Below are 20759 nucleotides of genomic sequence, written 5' to 3'. Positions count from 1 at the left end.
TCCAAACTGCCTCTGGAAGCTACAAGAACTGTTCGTCGGGAGCTTCATGAAATGGGTTTCCAAGGCCAAGCTGCTGCACACAAGCCTAAGATTACCATGCGCATCGCCAAGCGTTGGTTGGAGTGGTGTAAAGCTCTCGGCCATTGGACTCTGAAACAGTGGAAACTGAAATTCTCTGAAATGATGAATAACGCTTCACCATCTGGCAGTTCGACGGACGAATCTGGGTTTGGTGGATGCCGGGAGAACGCTACCTGCCCCAATGCATAGGGCCAACTGTAAAGTTTGGTGGAGGAGGAATAATGGTCTGGGGCTGTTTTTCATGGTTCAGTATAGCCCCTTGTTCCGGTGAAGGGAAATCTTAATGCTACAGCATACAATTACATTTTAGAAGATTCTGTGCATCCAACTTTGTGGTAACAGTTTGGTGAAGGCACTTTTCTGTTTCAGCATGACAAAGCCCTCGTGCACAATGCGAGGTTCATACAGGTTTGTTAAGATCGGTGTGGAACAACTTGACTGACTTGCACAGAGCCCAGGGTCTCTAACACCTTTGGGATAAATTCGACCTCACTAATGCTTCCATTCAGCCACAAGAGCAAGTCCCCATAGCAATGCCCTAACACCTTCTCAGAAGAGTGGAGGCTGTTATAACCGTAAAGGGGAGACCGACTCCATAAAAATGCTCATGATTTTGGGATTGAGATGTTCGACGAGTAGGTGTCCACATACGTTTGATAATGTTGTGCATGCAAATTGTAAAGTATCTTGTCTGTCATGTTTTTTCTTTTCTTTTTTTTACCAATTTTTTCTCCCCAATTTCGTGGTACCCAATTGGTAGTAGTTACAGTCTTGTCTCGTCGCTGCAACTCCCGTACGGGCTCGGGAGAGGTGAAGGTCGAGAGCCATGCATCCTCCGAAACGCACTGCTTCTTGACACAATGCACATCCCGGTTGCAGCCAGCTGCGACAGCCTGGGCTCGAACCCAGAATCTCTGCCTTAGTGCCTTAGACCACTGCACCACCTGGGAGGCCACTGTCTGTAATGTTTTTATCGTTACGTGTCAGACCCCAGTAAGGCTAGCTGTCGCCATTGGTGTTGTCTAATGGGGATTGTAATAAATCGTTGCCTGTGAGAGCCTCCTCAATTAAAATGTCTCATCCCCCTCCTCTCTTGCACACTCTCTCTCTCTTTCTCTCTAGTAGAGAGGTCCAAGCCCCAGCAGCGTAACACGGGAGCCATCCGGCGGACTTCCTCCCTGGGTACCATCACCGGCCCCTACCTTACCGGCCAGTGGCCTCGTGACCACCACGTGCACTACCCCTCATGCATGAAAGATAAATCCACTCAGGTAGGTGTCCCCTCAATTCCTGTCCCCACTATGTGTCATGTTTTATCTGGTTCCCCCACTGAGATGAATGAATGACTGTACACTATTCTTTGTGCATTAAAGACAAATCCACTCAGGTAGGTGCCTCCCCACTTCCTGTCCCCCTAACCTATCCTTCATGTGTCACGCTTTGTTCAGTCCCCCTACTGAGATGAATGCATGTGGCATTTAATTCAACGACAAAGACCTAACGATATTCCAGCTAGAAGAAACTAGGTTTATTGATAGCTCTGGTTTGCTGATCTGCACAGTTTGATCAGCAAAGCATGCTAGTTTTGAACTAGCATGCTGAGGTGAAGGACAGGAAACTACTACAGATGTAGGATCTTAATTTGACTTATATTATATTGTCACAGCAAAAAGTCCAGCAGCAACAGAATTTTAACATTTACTCCATAATGGTTCTTGATGGATGGTTAGGCTATTAGCTGGTCAAAAGTAGGCTACATTAAAAGTGCAAAACTGTTAATATGACTGTGTGTTAGTGTGAGTTTTCAGTGAATTTATGTAAATGACAAAGCTCATCTGTAGGAACATTCTCAGCAACAAAAGAATGATTTAAAAAAGTGACCAAAATAAGATCCTACATCTGTAATCAGAAGTGGCTGAGTACTGAGCTGCATCGCTATAAGGAAGTGGGCTCTTTCAAATGACTAGTTGCAGTCAAGTTTGTACAGTACTCAGTCACTGATTCACCTGCACACACAGATATTAGTTAGCCACTGTTGACCTCTTTCACAGGTCTATACACCCTGTTTCCGTCAGTCACTTTGAGATTTACCAACTACACATCTGTGGGTCTCTCTAGACTTACAATAGATTAACCAGCCTGACTCTCTGTATTGACCTGCCTGGCCTTCTGTGTTTTGAACAAGTAGGCTCTGGGTGTCACTGCAGCACAAAGGTGTCATTGTGGAGAACATGCGAGCTCCTGTCTGTCTGTGTGTCACATGGCTTCTGCTTGTCAGATGAAGTCAACTGTTTGTGCAGAGCCATGTTGCTGCCAGTCCTGCTGCGGCTGGAATTTCCCCCTCCTCTTTCTCTCCTCCTCCTCTTTCTCCTTCTTCCATTCTTCACCTTTTCCTTGTAATTTTCTGTCATTCTCAGCCTTTGGATCTGTGACCTGGAATGTTCTCCTCCTCCCCCTCTTCTTCCTCCTCTTCCTCGCTCTGTTCTGTACATTGCTGTGACCTGCAACACCCACACCATCCTTCCAAGTTATGACAGACAGGCCCAAACACATAGCACTAAGATTATGCCAAGAGAGAAGAAGTATTTGTGTGTGGAAGATTGATTGTGCAGGCTAGTGAGTGTACTGGGCCAGTAGGTTAGGTTAAACCTATTCCTCAACTGGACTAAAACTCTTTTTAATGGACATTCTGCTTTCTGCGTTGAACAGGATTTTACAGTGTCAGCCCAATATTCTGGATCCCTCAAACTGGTCATTGAAGGGGTAGATTAGGCCTTTAGTTTTTTATTTCTCTTCTCTGGGTCTAGTGTGGGAGCCAGCCTTAGTGAGAGTAAACTAGCAGGGTTATGACACCACCGGAGCCAGAGATGACATCCCATAATGACCTCCTACATCCTGTTTTTACTGCACTGCTCGGCAACCAGGGCCCAATAAGCTCCTCAGGCCACCCAAACGCCACATTGCTAGATCATCCCAGAAACCATATTACTGTGGACTCAACCTGGCAGCCGGTTTACTGTATGAATCAACCCGTCCATTCCACTTTTTCTTCACTTCAGCTCTTTGTCCAGATGCATGGAAACATCTGCCACATCTACACGTAGGGAAGGTGGACAAGGGAAGGGAAGGTGGACCTAACAGGGATCGGTATGTGGTCACACATTGTCCACTGAAAGAGGAGAGGAGATTGTGTGTGTATGTGTGCGCATGCGTGTAACTCAGTTTTTGTTTGTGTGTGCGTGCGTGCGTGTGTGTGTGTGCTCCCCCTCCTCTTCCCTTAAATAGGAGATGAAAAAGACAATGTTCAAAGCTTTCTCTCTCTGTTTCCTGCCTGGCTTGGTGGTTGTGTTGAGCGGGTTACGGAGGACAAACGTTGAAATGTGAAGTCTCCACAGATTAATAGAAATACTCAACTCACCACTTCACAATATCTACTACCGCTTCTGGCTATAGCACTGGCCTAGCACTTCCATTGGCCCTTACAGTGTACATTCTCGGATGCTCTGATGAAAGCATAACCTCTGAAACGCTTTTCACAATAAAAAGGTGAAATTAGGTGATGTCTTTGTTTAAAGAGTGAATTGCCGCTGCTTCCCAATGTTCTTGACCTTGGGATTTAATTTGAAGTGTACATTCTCTCCTCTCTCTCTCTCTGCCCTCTTGAAAGCAGAGACACACAGAGCTAGGACTATCTACATCACAGCACCCACTCTATTTAATCCCAGTCTGATGCCTGCCATGTGTGGAGAGTCCTTCTTCTCTCTTTTTCTCCTGTTTACACTTGTTTACACTCCTCTTCCTCCTCCTTGCCTCTCTCAGCTCCAGGAGCAGGTCAGACCAGGGGTAACCAAGGGGACGAAGCAAGGGCTTTTCTCTGTCCAGTTGACATAATAACTTCTTCATCACAGTAGCTGTACCTAGGCTGTGGCGTTTAGAGACCTCTCCTTGTTCTGATGTCAACTGACACACACAACTCACGGCTAGTTATGCTCCATTTTCGATCTTGTTATACAGGATGTACTCATATCAAGGTTTGCATGTCAAACTTTACACTTTGCAAAGGGCACATCTGAAATGGCAAAGTAGAGCTCTGTTTAGGCTTAGGGCAAAGGCCTTTTATTCCTGACCATAATGATCATGATGATTGACGTGGCTAATGAGGATAAGTGGTTGGTAATTAGGTCATGATATCATCGGTCGTTTCCTTGTTGTGTCCAGACACCTGGATGTTGGAGTGAAGAAGCAGGAGAGAGGAGGAGCACACACCAGCGCTCTGCGTCTTGGGGAAGCGCCGACCAGCTCAAAGAGGTACACACTCGCACACCACACTTAAACATGTCACAAGAAACCCTATTTAAGAAACGACAACTTGCAGCACTTTCCTAATGACCGTTGGACCAAGGGGGTTCTCAAATCAACAATGACAACATACTGTACAGTAGGCCTCCCTGTAAAACTGATGGAATATGCCATCCTAGCACACTATGTATCCGTATCATTGCTGTCATCCTCCTTTAATCCAGACATAGATTCTGCCATGTTGAGATGGCTTGAAGTTGACAAGACAATACTAGAATGTTTTCAGTGTCTATAGGAAACTGCCTACCACCTGCCATCCGTCTCTCTTTCTCACACGGTACCACCTTCTATATATAACTTCCTGACTGACCTCAGACTTCCGCATGCTCAGGGCTTGGTCTGTTCTAATGCTGGGTGTCAGAGACAGAGCGTCACGCCGGGCCGGGCGGTCGTTGCCTTATCATCCCCTCTCAGCTCCACCCTGGTGCTATAATGTCACAGGCAGGGAGGAGGCAGATAACACTATCTATCTCCCTCATTAACTAACCAGACACATAACCCAACAGGCAATTTATGGACAGGAAAGACAGCCAGGCAGGCCTCGGATTCCTCTTTCATTTTTAACCTCTCTCTTTCTTTCTTTCATTCTTTCTCTCCCCTTTCTGTCTCCATCTCTCTGTTTGTCTCTCTCTCTGTTGTCTCTCACCGTCCTAGTTTAGCAGCTGGAGAACAGCTAAAATAGTGGTGTTGAGGCATGTTCCTTAGTGCTAGTCGTGGAGCTTGGGGCTGTAGTGGAGCTGCAGTGCAGAAGGGTTGAGTTGAAGTCTCCTTCAGTTAGGGCTATATAACCTCAAGAGATCCCAGTGTTATTAAGCGACTGTAATCCACAGTAATCCTAACCTCATAGACCTCATTATTTACAAACACTTCCTGTCACTTAACTCTTGTTGTGATCTTATTTCCTCAGCGTTATATAGGATGTACTCGCTCCACTTTCAGCCGTGTGTAAAGTGCTGCCCGGGCCAGCTTAATGTCTTACAACTCACACACACCCGCGCACTCACACACACAGCAATGTCGCAGGGACAACATGTTTGTTGACTTGCCATGTCATGCTGCCGGACAACGAACACATTCATACTTTGTCACAGCTGCTGACTGGGTTTTCAGTTAGCTACTGTGCACTACCTGTTTTCAGTTAGCTACTGTGCACTACCTGTTTTCAGTTAGCTACTGTGCACTACCTGTTTTCAGTTAGCTACTGTGCGCTACCTGTTTTCAGTTAGCTACTGTGCGCTACCTGTTTTCAGTTAGCTACTGTGCGCTACCTGTTTTCAGTTAGCTACTGTGCGCTACCTGTTTTCAGTTAGCTACTGTGCACTACCTGTTTTCAGTTAGCTACTGTGCACTACCTGTTTTCAGTTAGCTACTGTGCGCTACCTGTTTTCAGTTAGCTACTGTGCGCTACCTGTTTTCAGTTAGCTACTGTGTGCTACCTGTTTTCAGTTAGCTACTTTGCGCTACCTGTTTTCAGTTAGCTACTGTGTGCTATCTGTTTTCAGTTAGCTACTGTGCGCTACCTGTTTTCAGTTAGCTACTGTGCGCTACCTGTTTTCAGTTAGCTACTGTGCGCTACCTGTTTTCAGTTAGCTACTGTGCGCTACCTGTTTTCAGTTAGCTACTGTGCACTACCTGTTTTTAGTTAGCTACTGTGCACTACCTGTTTTCAGTTAGCTACTGTGCGCTACCTGTTTTCAGTTAGCTACTGTGCGCTACCTGTTTTCAGTTAGCTACTGTGCACTACCTGTTTTCAGTTAGCTACTGTGCACTACCTGTTTTCAGTTAGCTACTGTGCGCTACCTGTTTTCAGTTAGCTACTGTGCGCTACCTGTTTTCAGTTAGCTACTGTGCGCTACCTGTTTTCAGTTAGCTACTGTGCTGGCATAAAGCAGTGAGCAACATATTTTATAACACATGTTGGCTTTTTTTATTTTCTTTACTGTCTTTATTTTGGACCTAGCCTTATAGGAGAGATTTGGCCTATTATCACCTACTGATTCTTTATATCTGGAAGCTGACTAACTGTTGAGTGCACCAGGTTCATGATGGCTAAAGAAAGTGGATCACGTATCAGCCTGTCCATTCAGACAAAGCCTCCTGTTAGGCTCTGTGTTTGTGTTTTGTTTCTATAGTAAAAAGACTTGGTGGAATGTTTCACAATGTTTCACATTGCATTTACACAAACCATCCTTTATCTTCTTCCACCATAGCATGTCTTGCTGGTGTAAAAGGTGACCTGTGTTGTGCTACTATGGTAAAATGACTGAGTCTACAATGACTTCTGTGTAAAGGCGCAAGGAAAATAACATGTCTGGGCTTGTCCTGGCTGGTAGTGAGATGCTGCATACATAATAAGAATAAGATGGCTACCATGTGGCAACTGTTTATCTGATTTGCCATTAACTGTACTGTGCTTATATCTGATATAGAAAGGCCCCCACTTTTCTGAGAGTTCAAAAGGCTATTTTGGCAATTGGAACTTTCCTCTGTGGGCTAATATGGATGCAGAATTATAAAGACAAAGATTTGGGTCAAATATATATCTAGAGCCACACAAGACAGGAGTTCTAGCCATTTGTCCTTATTGGTCAGAGCACAGGGGATTCTCAAACCAGATAAGGAAGCCAATACACTCTCATATCTTCTGTTAGATGCAGTTTAGCACCGTCTGTGGGGCTTTCAAAGGTGTGAATGGCACCATGCAAATGAAACATATTGGTACATCGTAAATTGCCTTTCGAGATGTGTTTGCATACTCAAATTGTCCCAGTCTGTGTGCTCGTTTGATGTTTTATGGATTCTTCCTTTAGCTATTAGATCAATGACTAGCCTGCCAGCTAGTCGCCTTCCTTCCACACTCCTTTAGATGGACACTACCATTCAAAAGTTTGGGGTCACTTAAAAATGTCCTTGTTTTCCATGACAATATACATTAAATGAGTTGCAAAATGAATAGGAAATATAGTCAAGACGTTGACATGGTTTTAAATAATGATTTTTAATTGAAATAATAATTGTGTACTCCAAACTTTGCTTTCGTCAAAGAATCCTCCATTTGCAGTAATTACAGTCTTGCAGACCTTTGCATTCTAGCTGTCAATTTGTTGAGGTAATCTGAAGAGATTTCACCCCATGCTTCCTGAAGCACCTCCCACAAGTTGGATTGACTTGATGGACACTTCTTACGTACCATACGGTCAAGCTGCTCCCACAACCGCTCAGTAGGGTTGAGATGTGGTGACTCTGCTGGCCACTCCATTATAGACAGAATACCAGCTGACTGTTTCTTACCTAAATAGTTCTTGCATAGTTTGGAGCTGTGCTTGGGTCATTGTCCAGTTGTAGAAGGCCCCAATTCAGGCCCCAATTCAGCGCCGTCCACAGGGTTTGGCATGGTGTTGCAAAATGGAGTGATAGCCTTCCTTCTTCAAGATCTCTTTTATCCTGTACAAATCTCCCACTTTACCACCACCAAAGCACCCCCAGACCATCACATTGCCTCCACCACGCTTGACAGATGGCGTCAAGCACTCCTCCAGCGTCTTTTTATTTTTTCTGCGTCTCACGAATGTTCTTCTTTGTGATCCGAACTAGAGGTCGACCGATTAATTAGGGCCGATTTCAAGTTTTCATAACAATCAGGAATCGGCCTTTTTGGACGCCGATTATGGCCGATTACATTGCAATCCATAAGGAAACTGCGTGGCAGGCTGACCACCTGTTACGCATGTGCAGCATCAAAAGGACCTTGTGGCTGCAAGGAGCCACGGTAAGTTGCTAGCTAGCATTAAACTTATCTTATAAAAACAATCAATCTTCACATAATCACTAGTAAACTACACGTGGTTGATGATATTACTAGGTTAACTAGCTTGTTCTGTGTTGCATATAATCAATGCGGTGCCTGTTAATTTATCATCGAATCACAGCCTACCTCAACTTCGCCAAACGGGTGATGATTTAACAAAAGTGCATTCGCAAAAAAAGCACAATCGTTGCACAAATGTACCTAACCATAAACATCAATACTTTTCTTAAAATCAATACACAGAAGTATATATTTTTAAACCTGCGTATTTAGTTAAAATAAATTCATGTTAGCAGGCAATATTAACTAGGGAAATTGTGTCACTTCTCTTGCGTTCAGTGCACGCAGAGTCAGGGTATATGCGACCATTTCTTCCTAACAAGGACTGTAATTAATTTGCCAGAATTGTGTGGTTTCCTTTTTCCTTTACATAATTATGACATAACATTGAAGGTTGTGCAATGTAACAGCAATATTTAGACTTAGGATTGCCGCCCGTTCGATAAAATACAGAACAGTTCCATATTTCACTTAAAGAATAAACATTTTGTTTTCAAAATGATAGTTTCTGTATTTGACCATATTAATGACCAAAGGCTCGTATTTCTGTGTTTATTATATTATAATTAAGTCTATGATTTTATATTTGATAGAGCAGTCTGACTGAGCGGTTAGTAGGCAGCAGCAGGCGTGTAAGTATTCATTCAAACAGCACTTTACTGTGTTTGCCAGCAGCTCTTAGCAATGCTTGAGCACAGCTCTGTTTATGACCTCAAGCCTATCAACTCCCGAGAATAGGCTGGCAATGCTAAAGTTCCTATAATAACATCCAATAGTCTACGGTATATGAAATACAAATGGTATAGAGAGAAATTCCTATAATAACTACAACCTAAAACTTCTTAACTGGGAGTATTAAAGAACAGGGAATATTGAACCACCAGCTTTCTCATGTTCTGAGCAAGGAACTCAAACGTTAGCTTTTTTTACATGGCACATATTGCACTTTTACTTTCTTCTCCAACCAACACTTGTGTTTTTGCATTATTTAAACCAAATTGATCATGTTTCATGATTTATTTGAGACTAAATATATTTTATTTATGTATTATATTAAGTTAAAATTAAAGTGTTCATTCATTCGGTATTGTTGTAATTGTCATTATTACAAATATATATATAAAAATCGTCCGATGAATCGGTGTCGGCTTTTTTTGGTCCTCCAATAATCGCTAATAATTTAAATAATTTAATAACAATTTAAAAATCATAATCGATCGACCTCTAATCCAAACACCTCAAACTTAGATTCGTCTGTCCATAAAACTTTTTTCTAATCTTCCTCTGTCCAGTGTCTTGGCCAGTCTGAGATATGGCTTTTTCTTTCCAACTCAAAAACAAGGACATTTCTAAGTGATCCCAAACTTTTGAACAGTGTATGTAGGGACTGCACAACTCCCAAGTGTTGCAGCGGTCTAAGACACTGCATCTCAGAGCTAGAGGCGTCACTATAGGCACCCTGGTTCGATTCCAGGCTTTATCACAACCGGCCGTGATTGGGAGTCCAATAGGGTGGCACACAATTGGCCCAGAGTCGTCCGGGTTTGGCCGGTGTAGGCCGTCATTGCAAAAAATATTTTGTTTTTAACTGACTTGCCTAGTTAAAGAAAATAAATTTCCAGCTCTTACATGTGATCTGATGTATTAATCACTGGAGCTGCCTGCCTAGGGGCTTTTCCCTGAGCTACGCCGACCCCTGGTGGATATATATAGTTCAGCTGTTAACATGCTACTATTCCTTTCTCTCTCTTTCCCCATGTTTATTTTCTCTCTTTGTCTCTGTCTTTCTCCCTCTCTTCTCCTCTCCACTTCCCCCTCCTCTCTTCCTCCTTCCTCTCCTCCTCCTCTGTTCTCCTCAGCAGATAGCCAAGCTCCGGCAGCAGCTGCGTGGCGGTAGTAAACAGCAGCAGGGAGGTCGTCAGTCTCAGTGTCAAAGAGACAAAGACAGCCTGTCTCCTTTACAGGGACCTAACAACACCATCAACACCACCGCCAACCAAGCACAGGTGAGGCACAATACTGCCATCCAACCCTGAGTTAAAATAAAACGGTGTGTTTAGCTTGTTTGGCAGAGTGGAACCAATGCAATCGGCCCAGAAGTTCAAACTCTGCGCCCTCGCCAACCCAACATGCCAGTGAAGCTTAATCACAAAAACTGTGCTTCTTATAATATGTGTAAGTTGGAGGTTTCATTTTTGAATGTCTCTCTCTGTGGTTGTGTCCCTGCAGTGGTCCTGCATGTCTAAGTCATCTCAGATGTCCAACATGACGGTGCCCAAGTCCTCCATCACCAGAGTGCCCAGCAGCATGGAGGGAATCAACCACGAGCTGGAGAAGGTCTTCATCAGAGACAATAACGGAGAGAAGGAAGAGCTCAAGGTGGGGGAACGGACTGTTAGACATATACGATCACTTATTTCAACCGGGACTCAGAGCATTTCGTATTATTCTGTACGTAAATCAGAGACAATTAATTTAGTATGGTATGTTACGTTTCATGTTTCATATGATATGTATTAATTTGTGGATGTCCATCCTCCATTTCATATGATATGTTATTAAGAATTGCAATTTGTTGTTGCTAACTCTAGCTAGGTGGCTAACGCTAACTTGAGATTTGAACAAATAACCTTTGGGTGGCTAGACGTTTGCGTTATACGCCCAGACCAACCACCTTCCTTTAGTTTTTTTGCCTTAAGTAACCTATCTTATGTAACCATACCAAACGTAACATATACTCATTTGAGTGTCCCCGATTTACAAATACTATTTTACGTGTAGTCTATGAGACAAGGCTGCATATTTGCACTTCATATTTATGCATATTGACTTCAGTCAGGCTCATGTGTCTGGAGGTGACAGAGGAGTAAACACGCACACAAACGCAACCATTCATTCACCTGTTGTGTCACTGTCAATCCTATTACTTGCAAATATTTACTGACCAACATCTTGCTCTCTCTCCCCCCTCCTCCCTCCTCATCCCCCTGCCATCCCCAGGTGTTGGAGGTACCAGACGGGCGGCGAGCCCCCTTTCCCCCCCAACAGCGTAGCAGCAGTACCCGCAGTGTGGACACACAGACTCCCTCTGTCCCTGGCCGCTCCAGCAGTAGTTCCAGCCTGTCCCCCTGTCCCTCTCCTGCCTGCCCCCCGGGGTCCGGCTCACACGGGGGCAGCCCTTACTCCACTGACGATCTGCTCTACGACAGGGATAAAGGTAGGACTGTTAGAATTCCATCTCAGACCAAGGGCAAGGCCTCCACTGTCCATCCTGCTGTTGTGCCCTTGAGCACGGCTCTGAACTCCCACCTTGGACTGTGTTTGTGTCTGACCGTTTCTGACCATTGTCTCTGTCTACAGACAGTGGCAGTAGCTCTCCGCTGCCTAAGTTTGCCTCGTCTCCTAAACCCAACAACAGCTACATGTTCAAGAGAGAACCCCCAGAGGGCTGTGAGAAGATCAAGGTGTTTGAGGAAATGAGGTAAGTACAGCAAGAGACCAGGGACCTGGTCCAGGAGGGTTTGATTATATATTTTAGGATCTCTTTTATCGCATCACATTTTCCAAGTGGTTGATACTGAAGGTCAGTTACTCATAGATGTCATGAAAAGAGTTTCCCTTTTCCCTTTGTCTGTCCAGCTCCAGGCAGTCAGCGTCCGTCCCTCTCTTCTCCTGCCCCGACAAGAACAAGGTCAACTTCATCTCCACCGGCTCCGCCTTCTGCCCCGTCAGACTGACCCCCGGTGCCCTGCACCTCTCTGTGACCTCTGACCCCGATGATGACCCCGAGGCCGGCCCCAGCTCAATGATGTCAGCATTCTGCCGTGTCCTCCCCTCTCAGGTCCACACCTCCACCAGCACAGACGACGCTCCCACCCCCGAGGAAGCTGCTCCTGCAACGCCCACCTCTCCCCAGCAGGGGGAGACACTAGAGACTGCCCTTCAGACAGACAGCCTGGCCATCAGCTAGACCTGGGCAGAGCTGGCCTCTGTCACATGGTTCTGTTTCTTATTGTTATTAATCATTTGATTATTACGTCCCCACCACCATCATCATCATCATCACTGAAGTCTGGTCTCCTTTCTCTAAATTACCTCCCCCTCCTCTCTGTCTCTGCTGAACTCTACATACTCTGCATGGCGTAGTGCTAGCAACAATGTACCTGATGACGACGACAACAACAACAAACAACTGAGAAAACAAAGACAAGTGTCCCACATGTTCCTAGCCTATTCCTAAAGCACTGTTCCTGTCAGAGATAGACATGATGTTCTTTAACAGCACGTAATAAGTAGAGATATTGGACGCTGGCATGGGATGGATGGGAAGAAAATGAGACACTTTGGATAAGGGGCATGCGTTTTAAACTGCCAGTGTGTTTAAGATTAAAGACATGCTCCGGTACTTTGCCAACTAAAAAAGTATATTTTAAACCTTCCACTTTGGGCTGGACGTGTCAATGTGTGGATCATACATGCATAATCTATGAGCAGAATTACTGTCTTACCTCAATTAGTCACGGAATTCCTAGTTTGAAAGCCACTATTTTCTTGAAGATGTGCTGCGCCATTTCTTCTGCATTTCCCCCTACATAGGCCAGCCAGCCCCCTAGCAATTTGAGTTCTAGCCAATGAGCTTCAGCCCCTGGCATTTGAACGACAGCTAGCGTTATCCAATGAAAATTGCAGGTTGGACCTAATGGCTCAGCGAGAGAGAGATCAATCGCATATGTGAAGTAGTACGCAATTTTCAGGGACTACTTTTGGCTCGTGTGTGCTACTTTCAGAACTACTGGCTAAAAGTGATGCAAAAGTACCGGAGAATCTCTTTAACTTATGTGTTATTGTGTTCAGTTTTGACATTCTCCACAGTATGAATAAGCTCTATACACCATATTACACATTATATATCTTGTGAAAAGAAAAAAAAACAACGCTTGTTTAAATAGAAAACGGTGTATTGCTGTGTTATGTTATGTACAGTAACAGAGAAAGGAAGAAAAAAAATGTTCAGGATTTATGTTTACACAATCCAGGTTATGTTTCCAAACCTCCTTTGAAACGTGCAAAGAATAATCAAAAAAGTGGGGAAAAAAGACATAAAGAAGAAAATTCTAAATGGCCGCAACAATCCGTTGCACAGTCTCCATTGCGTCTGGCCTTGCTTCAGGTATATATCACAAACGGAGTCTAAACTCAGGAAATGTGGAATGTATGCCCATATTCCATGACACAGGTTGACTCGGCTCCGACTGCATTTCCTTGTTGAAGCTTTGCTTTCTCTCATTCCAGATTCCATTCCATAAATTCTGAACCTTTTATTCCCCCTAGACATGGTGTTATGATGTGCTGCCCTAAGACTTGACCTGTGCTTGGTTGACATGAAAGGTTGACTGTGTTGTTAGCAGGGGTGGAAAAAGTCCCCAATGTCATACTTGAGTAAATGTATAGATACCTTAATAGAAAGTTACTCAAGTAAAAGTTTTTTTAAAAGCAGGCGGCACAGTTTTCTTGTTTTTAAATTGTATGGATAGCCAGGGGCATCCATTGTATGAATAGCCAGGGGCACACTCCAACACTCAGACATCATTTCCAAAAAATGCCTTTGTGAGTCCGTCACAAACATGTACTTTTGGGTGTCAGGTAAAATGTGTGGAGTACAAAGTACATTATTTTCTTGAGGAATGTAGTGAAGTAAAAGTTAAATATATAAATAGTAAAGTATAGATACCCCCAAAAATGACTTAAGTAATACTTTAAAGTATTTTTACTGAAGTACTTTACACCACTGGTTGTTAGGTGTCTTGGTTATCTTTATGAGTGACTAGTAACAGACCAAGACCACTGTGAGAGATAACGGCTGTGCATGTTTGAGAGAAGTCTGTAATGGCCATGACTGTCGATGCCTGACGATTCTCTGTGGTCAAACCCTCTGCAGCCGTTGTGCTGTGGTCAAGGTCAGGTAGCAACTTCAGTGTTCAACTTCAGGTCAATCTGGGTTGACTGGTCCTAGTCAAGTCATGGCCTGCAGTAACATCAAATAAAATAAGCATTTGATTGGTTACATTCAGGTGACGTCCAGTCTGAGACTGTTTTAATATCACATAGACAACATAATTATGCTTTACTATTGATTCATAAGACATTCCATGAGATACTAGCTTGTTAGGGGTCGAGAAGGCTCATCAAGTCATGTCCAAACGTTGATCTTTAGGCCCTCCAGTGCGCTGAGTTTAAAGGTTTGATTAGAGAGGACCTAGTAGGTTTATTGCACCTGCATAATTGGTAGATGTTTCAACTTTGGATTTCTAAGGGAAGGAGTAAACTGTCCCGATCCTTATCCAGTCCATGTCTTTGTAAAGCATTACACTTCAGAATGTCATGACTCATGAGTAATTATTGACATCATCTTCCTCAAAGGAAGCAATTCTCCTATGAGCGTCCCATGTTTGATTCTGTGCACAATAATTCCCTCTGCAGATTTGTCTGTAACATGGAACACAACACCACCTTGCATGGAACACAACACCACCTGTACAATGATTCCTTTAATAAGACCTTCAAGTCAACGATAAACCATAATCAGAAACATTATTTATTTTGATATGCTAATGTGTGCTTGTGGAATTCCTGTCTGCATTGATACTCTTGTTCGTTGTTAGATATACTATATGGCTTTTAAAAATATCGATGCAATGTTGATGTTGTTTTTAATCATTTAGCACCTTATTATCAAGCGATATAGCTTATCCAATGACTTACATACATTAACTATGTGGCATTGGTTAACTAGATGTGTGCAATAATAGACAAGGTGTTGGTGTCCGTTGGGTCGGATATGTTTCGCTTCTTCTTCACCACTCCCATTTCCTGTCTCTCATTCCTTTGGTTTGGAGTATAGAGCCAAATCAGCACTTAAGCCAGATTCACACTATAGGACTGTACTGTGCTGGCTCTGATCATTTATTTTCCAGCACGGTTCCAGCAACTATAGTGGCTCGGCCCGGTATGGCTCAGTAGTGTGAAAAGCCTAACAACCTGTTGAGAAAGCCATTACTCGATACATAAACCAGCACTGGATATGATGTCACCAGAGCACATAGTTATTGGCTAGCAGGTCATCAGTGTTCATCAGCTCACTCAATCAGCTCGCTCCTCATTGGATCTGTGGGGCAAAAGGTCATGCACAAACACAATAAAAGGATTGGTTGTTGATGTGATTAACCAGTTTGTGTGTTGTTTTTACCATCACTGAGTGTGTGCAAGTTATAGAAGGAGGGGAGTTTGTGAAAGTTATAGGAGGAGGAGTGTAAAACTTATAGGAGGAGGCGAGTGAAAATTATAGGAGGAGAGTGAAAGTTATAGGTGGAGAGTGTGAAAGTTATAGGAGGAGAGAGTGTGAAAGTTATAGGAGGAGAAGACTGAAAGTTATAGGAGGAGAAGACTGAAAGTTATGGGAGGAGAGTGTGAAAGTTATAGGAGGAGAGTGAACGTTATAGGAGGAGAGAGTGTGAAAGTTATAGGAGGAGGAGAGAGTGGAGGAGGAGACTGAAAGTTATAGGAGGAGGAGAGAGTGTGAATTTTATAGGAGGAGGAGACTGAAAGTTACAGGAGGTGAGTGTGAAAGTTATAGGAGGAGGAGACTGAAAGTTATAGGAGGAGAGTGAAAGTTATAGGAGGAGGAGACTGAAAGTTACAGGAGGAGATTAAAAGTTATAGGAGGAAGAGACTGAAAGTTATAGAAGAAAGAGACTGAAAGTTATAGAAGGGGGAGACTGATAGTTATAGGAGGAGAGTGTGTAAAAGTTATAGGAGGAGGAGACCGAAAGTTATAGGAGGAAGAGAGTGAAAGTTATCGGAGGAGAGTGTGTAAAAGTTATAGGAGGAGGAAAGTGTGAAAGTTATAGGAGGAGGAGAGTGTGAATAGTATAGGAGGGGGAGAGTGTGAAAGTTATAGGAGGAGGAGACTGAAAGTTATAGGAGGAAGAGAGTGAAAGTTATCGGAGGAGAGTGTGTAAAAGTTATAGGAGGAGGAAAGTGTGATAGTTATAGGAGGAGGAGAGTGTGAATAGTATAGGAGGAGGAGACTGAAAGTTATAGGAGGAGAGTGTGAAAGTTATAGGAGGAGGAGAGTGTGAATAGTATAGGAGGAGGAGACTGAAAGTTATAGGAGGAGAGTGTGAAAGTTATAGGAGGAGGAGAGTGTGAATAGTATAGGAGGAGGAGACTGAAAGTTATAGGAGGAGGAGACTGAAAGTTATAGGAGGAGGAGACTGAAAGTTATAGGAGGAGAGTGAAAGTTATAGGAGGAGGAGACTGAAAGTTATAGGAGGAGGAGACTGAAAGTTATAGGAGGAGGAGACTGAAAGTTATAGGAGGAGGAGACTGAAAGTTATAGGAGGAGAGTGTGAAAGTTATAGGAGGAGGAAAGTGAAAGTTATAGGAGGAGGAGACAAAGTTATAGGAGGAGGAAAGTGAAAGTTATAGGAGGAGGAGACTGAAAGTTTTTGGAGGACAAAAGTGTGAAAGTTATAGGAGGAGGTGAGTGAAAGTTATAGGAGGAGGAGACTGAAAGTTTTTGGAGGACAAAAGTGTGAAAGTTATAGGAGGAGGTGAGTGAAAGTTATAGGAGGAGGAGAGTGTGTGAAAGTTATAGGAGGAGAAGGAGACTGAAAGTTATAGGAGGAGGACACTGAAAGTTATAGGAGGAGGAGACTGAAAGTTATAGGAGGAGAGTGTGAAAGTTATAGGAGGAGGAAAGTGAAAGTTATAGGAGGAGGAGACTGAAAGTTATAGGAGGAGGAAAGTGAAAGTTATAGGAGGAGGAGACTGAAAGTTATAGGAGGAGAGTGTGTGAAAGTTATAGGAGGAGAAGGAGACTGAAAGTTATAGGTGGAGGAGAGTGTGTGAAAGTTATAGGAGGAGGAGAGTGTGTGAAAGTTATAGGAGGAGGAAAGTGTGTGAAAGTTACAGGAGGAGGAGAGTGTGTGAAAGTTATAGGAGGAGGAGAGTGTGTGAAAGTTATAGGAGGAGGAGAGTGTGTGAAAGTTATAGGAGGAGGAGAGTGTGTGAAAGTTATAGGAGGAGGAGAGTGTGTGAAAGTTATAGAAGGAGAGTGAAAGTTATAGGTGGAGAGTGTGAAAGTTATAGGAGGAGAGAGTGTGAAAGTTACAGGAGGAGGAATGAAAGTAGGTATGAAAGTTATAGTAGAGTGTGTAAGGTTTCATGAATGTTTTTGACCTGCCGTGGAAGAGGAAACAAGACAAAATAAACTATCCAAAACACATTTTACAACAACAATACCACCAACAAATGAACTATCAACCAGCGGTGGAAAGATTCATGCAGAAATGCTACGATGTTCCTGTGTACAGCAACCAATCACACTAACAAAGCTTTGAACATGCTCCTCTCTCACCTCTGTGTTAATAGAGACCGCTGTTGCAAGATTAGTCCATATGTAACATTTAGAAAAAACTCAGGAAGACTGGTAAGAAGCCTCCCTACAGGGCAGCGTTTGGTTTTCCTCTGTTTTGCACACCATTTCCTTGGTGTGTGCTCAAAGATGTTATTGGAGAATGTTGTTAGGCGATGAGCATACCGAGGGTACAGTACCTTTAGGTGTACTGTGAGAGTCCGCCCACTGTTCTCAGATGACTGGTCCTGATGCCATGACACACACGTAGTTTTGGTGTTGTGTTATGGACAGCCGTGTGCGGCTGATGACTCTTTTTTTATTTGAATATACATAGAAATCTTGTGTCTTATTTAAACAAAGTTATTAGCAGAACCAAAGCACTTCCTCTGGAGTTGTGTGTGAATGTCAAAACGAGGTCCACTTATACAGTTTATTTTTAAAGTTTTACAAGTATACCTCATGTACATTTTTTAAATGCATACACTATCAAACACGTATTTATTTTCACAGCCAGGTTGGGCCTTTTCATGTACAGTTTATTATCTAGCCATCTTTGAGGGGTCGCTATGAAATAGCAGAGTGTCAGTAGAGTGTTCTCTAGTGATAGAAAGGGGCCACTACAGAATAGATTCTACTTGATCTCAAACACATTACTCTCAATACACCATACCTGGTGCCTGCGCTCCAGTAAATACCTTTCTGACACTGATGGTGAGTGTCTGGAAATTAAAGCGATACACTAATTGTTTTAATTCTCTGAATGATATCCACCCCAACTGTGTCATCAACTGTGTCATCAACTGACAGATTGCTATAACATTTAGTGGTTAGCTAATACTTCAAATACCGATCCAGGCGTTGTAAGATCTGGCATGCATCAGAAACGCCTTGGCAGAGGAACACGACCGGTGTGTGTGTGTGTGTGTTTGTTTGTGTGTATGCCCGCGTGTGCTTGTGTGTGGTAGACCTCGATATCATACACTACAAGGACAAAATAAATGCTTCAGGGTAGATTCTGGAATCTCAATGGAGACATACTGCATCTATGACGCAACATCTTCCTTATTAGAGGGTGCGTGTGAATGTGTGGCTAAAGTGTTGAGGGTGCATGTGAATGTGTGGCTATAGTGTTGAGGGTGCATGTGAATGTGTGGCTAAAGTGTTGAGGGTGCATGTGAATGTGTGGCTAAAGTGTTGAGGGTGCATGTGAATGTGTGGCTAAAGTGTTGAGGGTGCATGTGAAAGTGTGGCTGAAGTGTTGAGGGTGCATGTGAATGTGTGGCTAAAGTGTTGAGGGTGCATGTGAATGTGTGGCTAAAGTGTTGAGGGTGCATGTGAATGTGTGGCTAAAGTGTTGATGGTGCATGTGAATGTGTGGCTAAAGTGTTGAGGGTGCATGTGAATGTGTGGCTAAAGTGTTGAGGGTGCATGTGAATGTGTGTCTAAAGTGTTGAGGGTGCATGTGAATGTGTGGCTAAAGTGTTGAGGGTGCATGTGAATGTGTGGCTAAAGTGTTGAGGGTGCATGTGAATGTGTGGCTAAAGTGTTGAGGGTGCATGTGAATGTGTGGCTAAAGTGTTGATGGTGCATGTGAATGTGTGGCTAAAGTGTTGATGGTGCATGTGAATGTGTGGCTAACGTGTTGAGGGTGCATGTGAATGTGTGGCTAAAGTGTTGAGGGTGCATGTGAATGTGTGGCTAACGTGTTGATGGTGCATGTGAATGTGTGGCTAAAGTGTTGATGGTGCATGTGAATGTGTGGCTAAAGTGTTGAGGGTGCATGTGAATGTGTGGCTAAAGTGTTGAGGGTGCATGTGAATGTGTGGCTAAAGTGTTGAGGGTGCATGTGAATGTGTGGCTAAAGTGTTGAGGGTGCATGTGAATGTGTGGCTAAAGTGTTGATGGTGCATGTGAATGTGTGGCTAAAGTGTTGAGGGTGCATGTGAAAGTGTGGCTGAAGTGTTGAGGGTGCATGTGAATGTGTGGCTAAAGTGTTGAGTAAAAAAGGTGGCGGGGAACAAATATCGGTAGATGTAATCTACATACTTTGAATGTATCTCATGTACAGGTGTAGTAGGTCACCCGCCCTATATTTGCCAAGAGCCTCTATGGTGAAAAGTGCAACAAGATAAATGTTGCCCCACGGCCATTAGTTAGTGGGTGACCATGGCTAAGCTGTCATAGTGATGGGAGAGGCGGGGAGGTTACTGTCTCTCTCTTCTCCTCCTGGGAACACAGTGGCAACAAGTACACCCTGCCCCATCCCTTGCGTCTCCCCTTTGAGGAACATAAACTCGTTTTTGAACCACTCCACAAATTTCTTGTTAACAAACTATAGTTTTGGCAAGTTGTTTAGGACATCTACAATGTGCATGACACAAGTAATTTTTCCAACAACTGTTTACAGACAGATTATTTAATTTATAGTTCACTGTATCACAATTCCAGTGTGTCAGAAGTTTACATACACTAGGTTGACTGTGCCTTTAAACAGCTTGGAAAATTCCATAAAATTATGTCATGGCTTTAGATGCTTCTGATAGGCTAATTGACATAATTTGAGTCAATTGGAGATGTACCTGTGGATGTATTTCAAGGCCTACCTTCAAACTCAGTGCCTCTTTGCTTGACATGGGAAAATCAAAAGAAATCAGCCAAGAGCTCAGAAAAAAATGTTTGACCTCCACAAGTATGGTTCATCCTTGGGAGCAATTTCCAAACGCATGAAGGTACCACATTCATCTGTACAAACAATAGTATGCAAGTATAAACACCATGGGTCCACGCAGCTGTCACAACGCTCAGGAAGGAGACGCATTCTGTCTCCTAGAGTTGAACGTACTTTGGTGTAAAAAGTGAAAATCAATGCCAGAACAACAGCAAAGGACCTTGTGAAGATGCTGGAGGAAACAGGTACAAAAGTATCTATATCCACAGTAAAACGAGTCCTATAAATCAAATCATCTCAAATCATATCGACATACCCTGAAAGGCCGCTCAGCAAAGAGGAAGCCACTGCTCCAAAACCACCAT

At 43.5% G+C, this 20759-nt stretch overlaps 1 protein-coding gene across 5 annotated transcripts in view; it reads left to right on the top strand.

The window, feature by feature from the left end:
* Positions 1-15528, top strand: part of glcci1a (glucocorticoid induced 1a) — a 32586-nt gene extending 17058 nt beyond the window's left edge. For 3 of the 5 annotated variants that reach the window (XM_035762459.2, XM_035762458.2, XM_052470114.1), the window contains 7 exons: positions 1204-1352; positions 4300-4389; positions 10168-10314; positions 10538-10687; positions 11309-11525; positions 11669-11789; positions 11948-15528. In XM_035762459.2, coding sequence (XP_035618352.1) covers positions 1204-1352; positions 4300-4389; positions 10168-10314; positions 10538-10687; positions 11309-11525; positions 11669-11789; positions 11948-12278 — 1205 coding nt within the window. In that variant the 3' untranslated portion in view covers positions 12279-15528. The remainder of the gene's footprint in view (positions 1-1203; positions 1353-4299; positions 4390-10167; positions 10315-10537; positions 10688-11308; positions 11526-11668; positions 11790-11947) is intronic. The other 2 variants (XM_035762461.2, XM_035762460.2) reach the window with 2 other exon arrangements.
* Positions 15529-20759: the final 5231 nt, after the last annotated feature.

This window comes from Oncorhynchus keta, chromosome 19, assembly GCF_023373465.1.
Source record: "Oncorhynchus keta strain PuntledgeMale-10-30-2019 chromosome 19, Oket_V2, whole genome shotgun sequence".
NCBI classification, from domain to species: Eukaryota; Metazoa; Chordata; class Actinopteri; order Salmoniformes; family Salmonidae; genus Oncorhynchus; species Oncorhynchus keta.
Note: the sequence above shows the minus strand (reverse complement) of the source record. Positions and strands in the feature narration are given on the sequence as shown.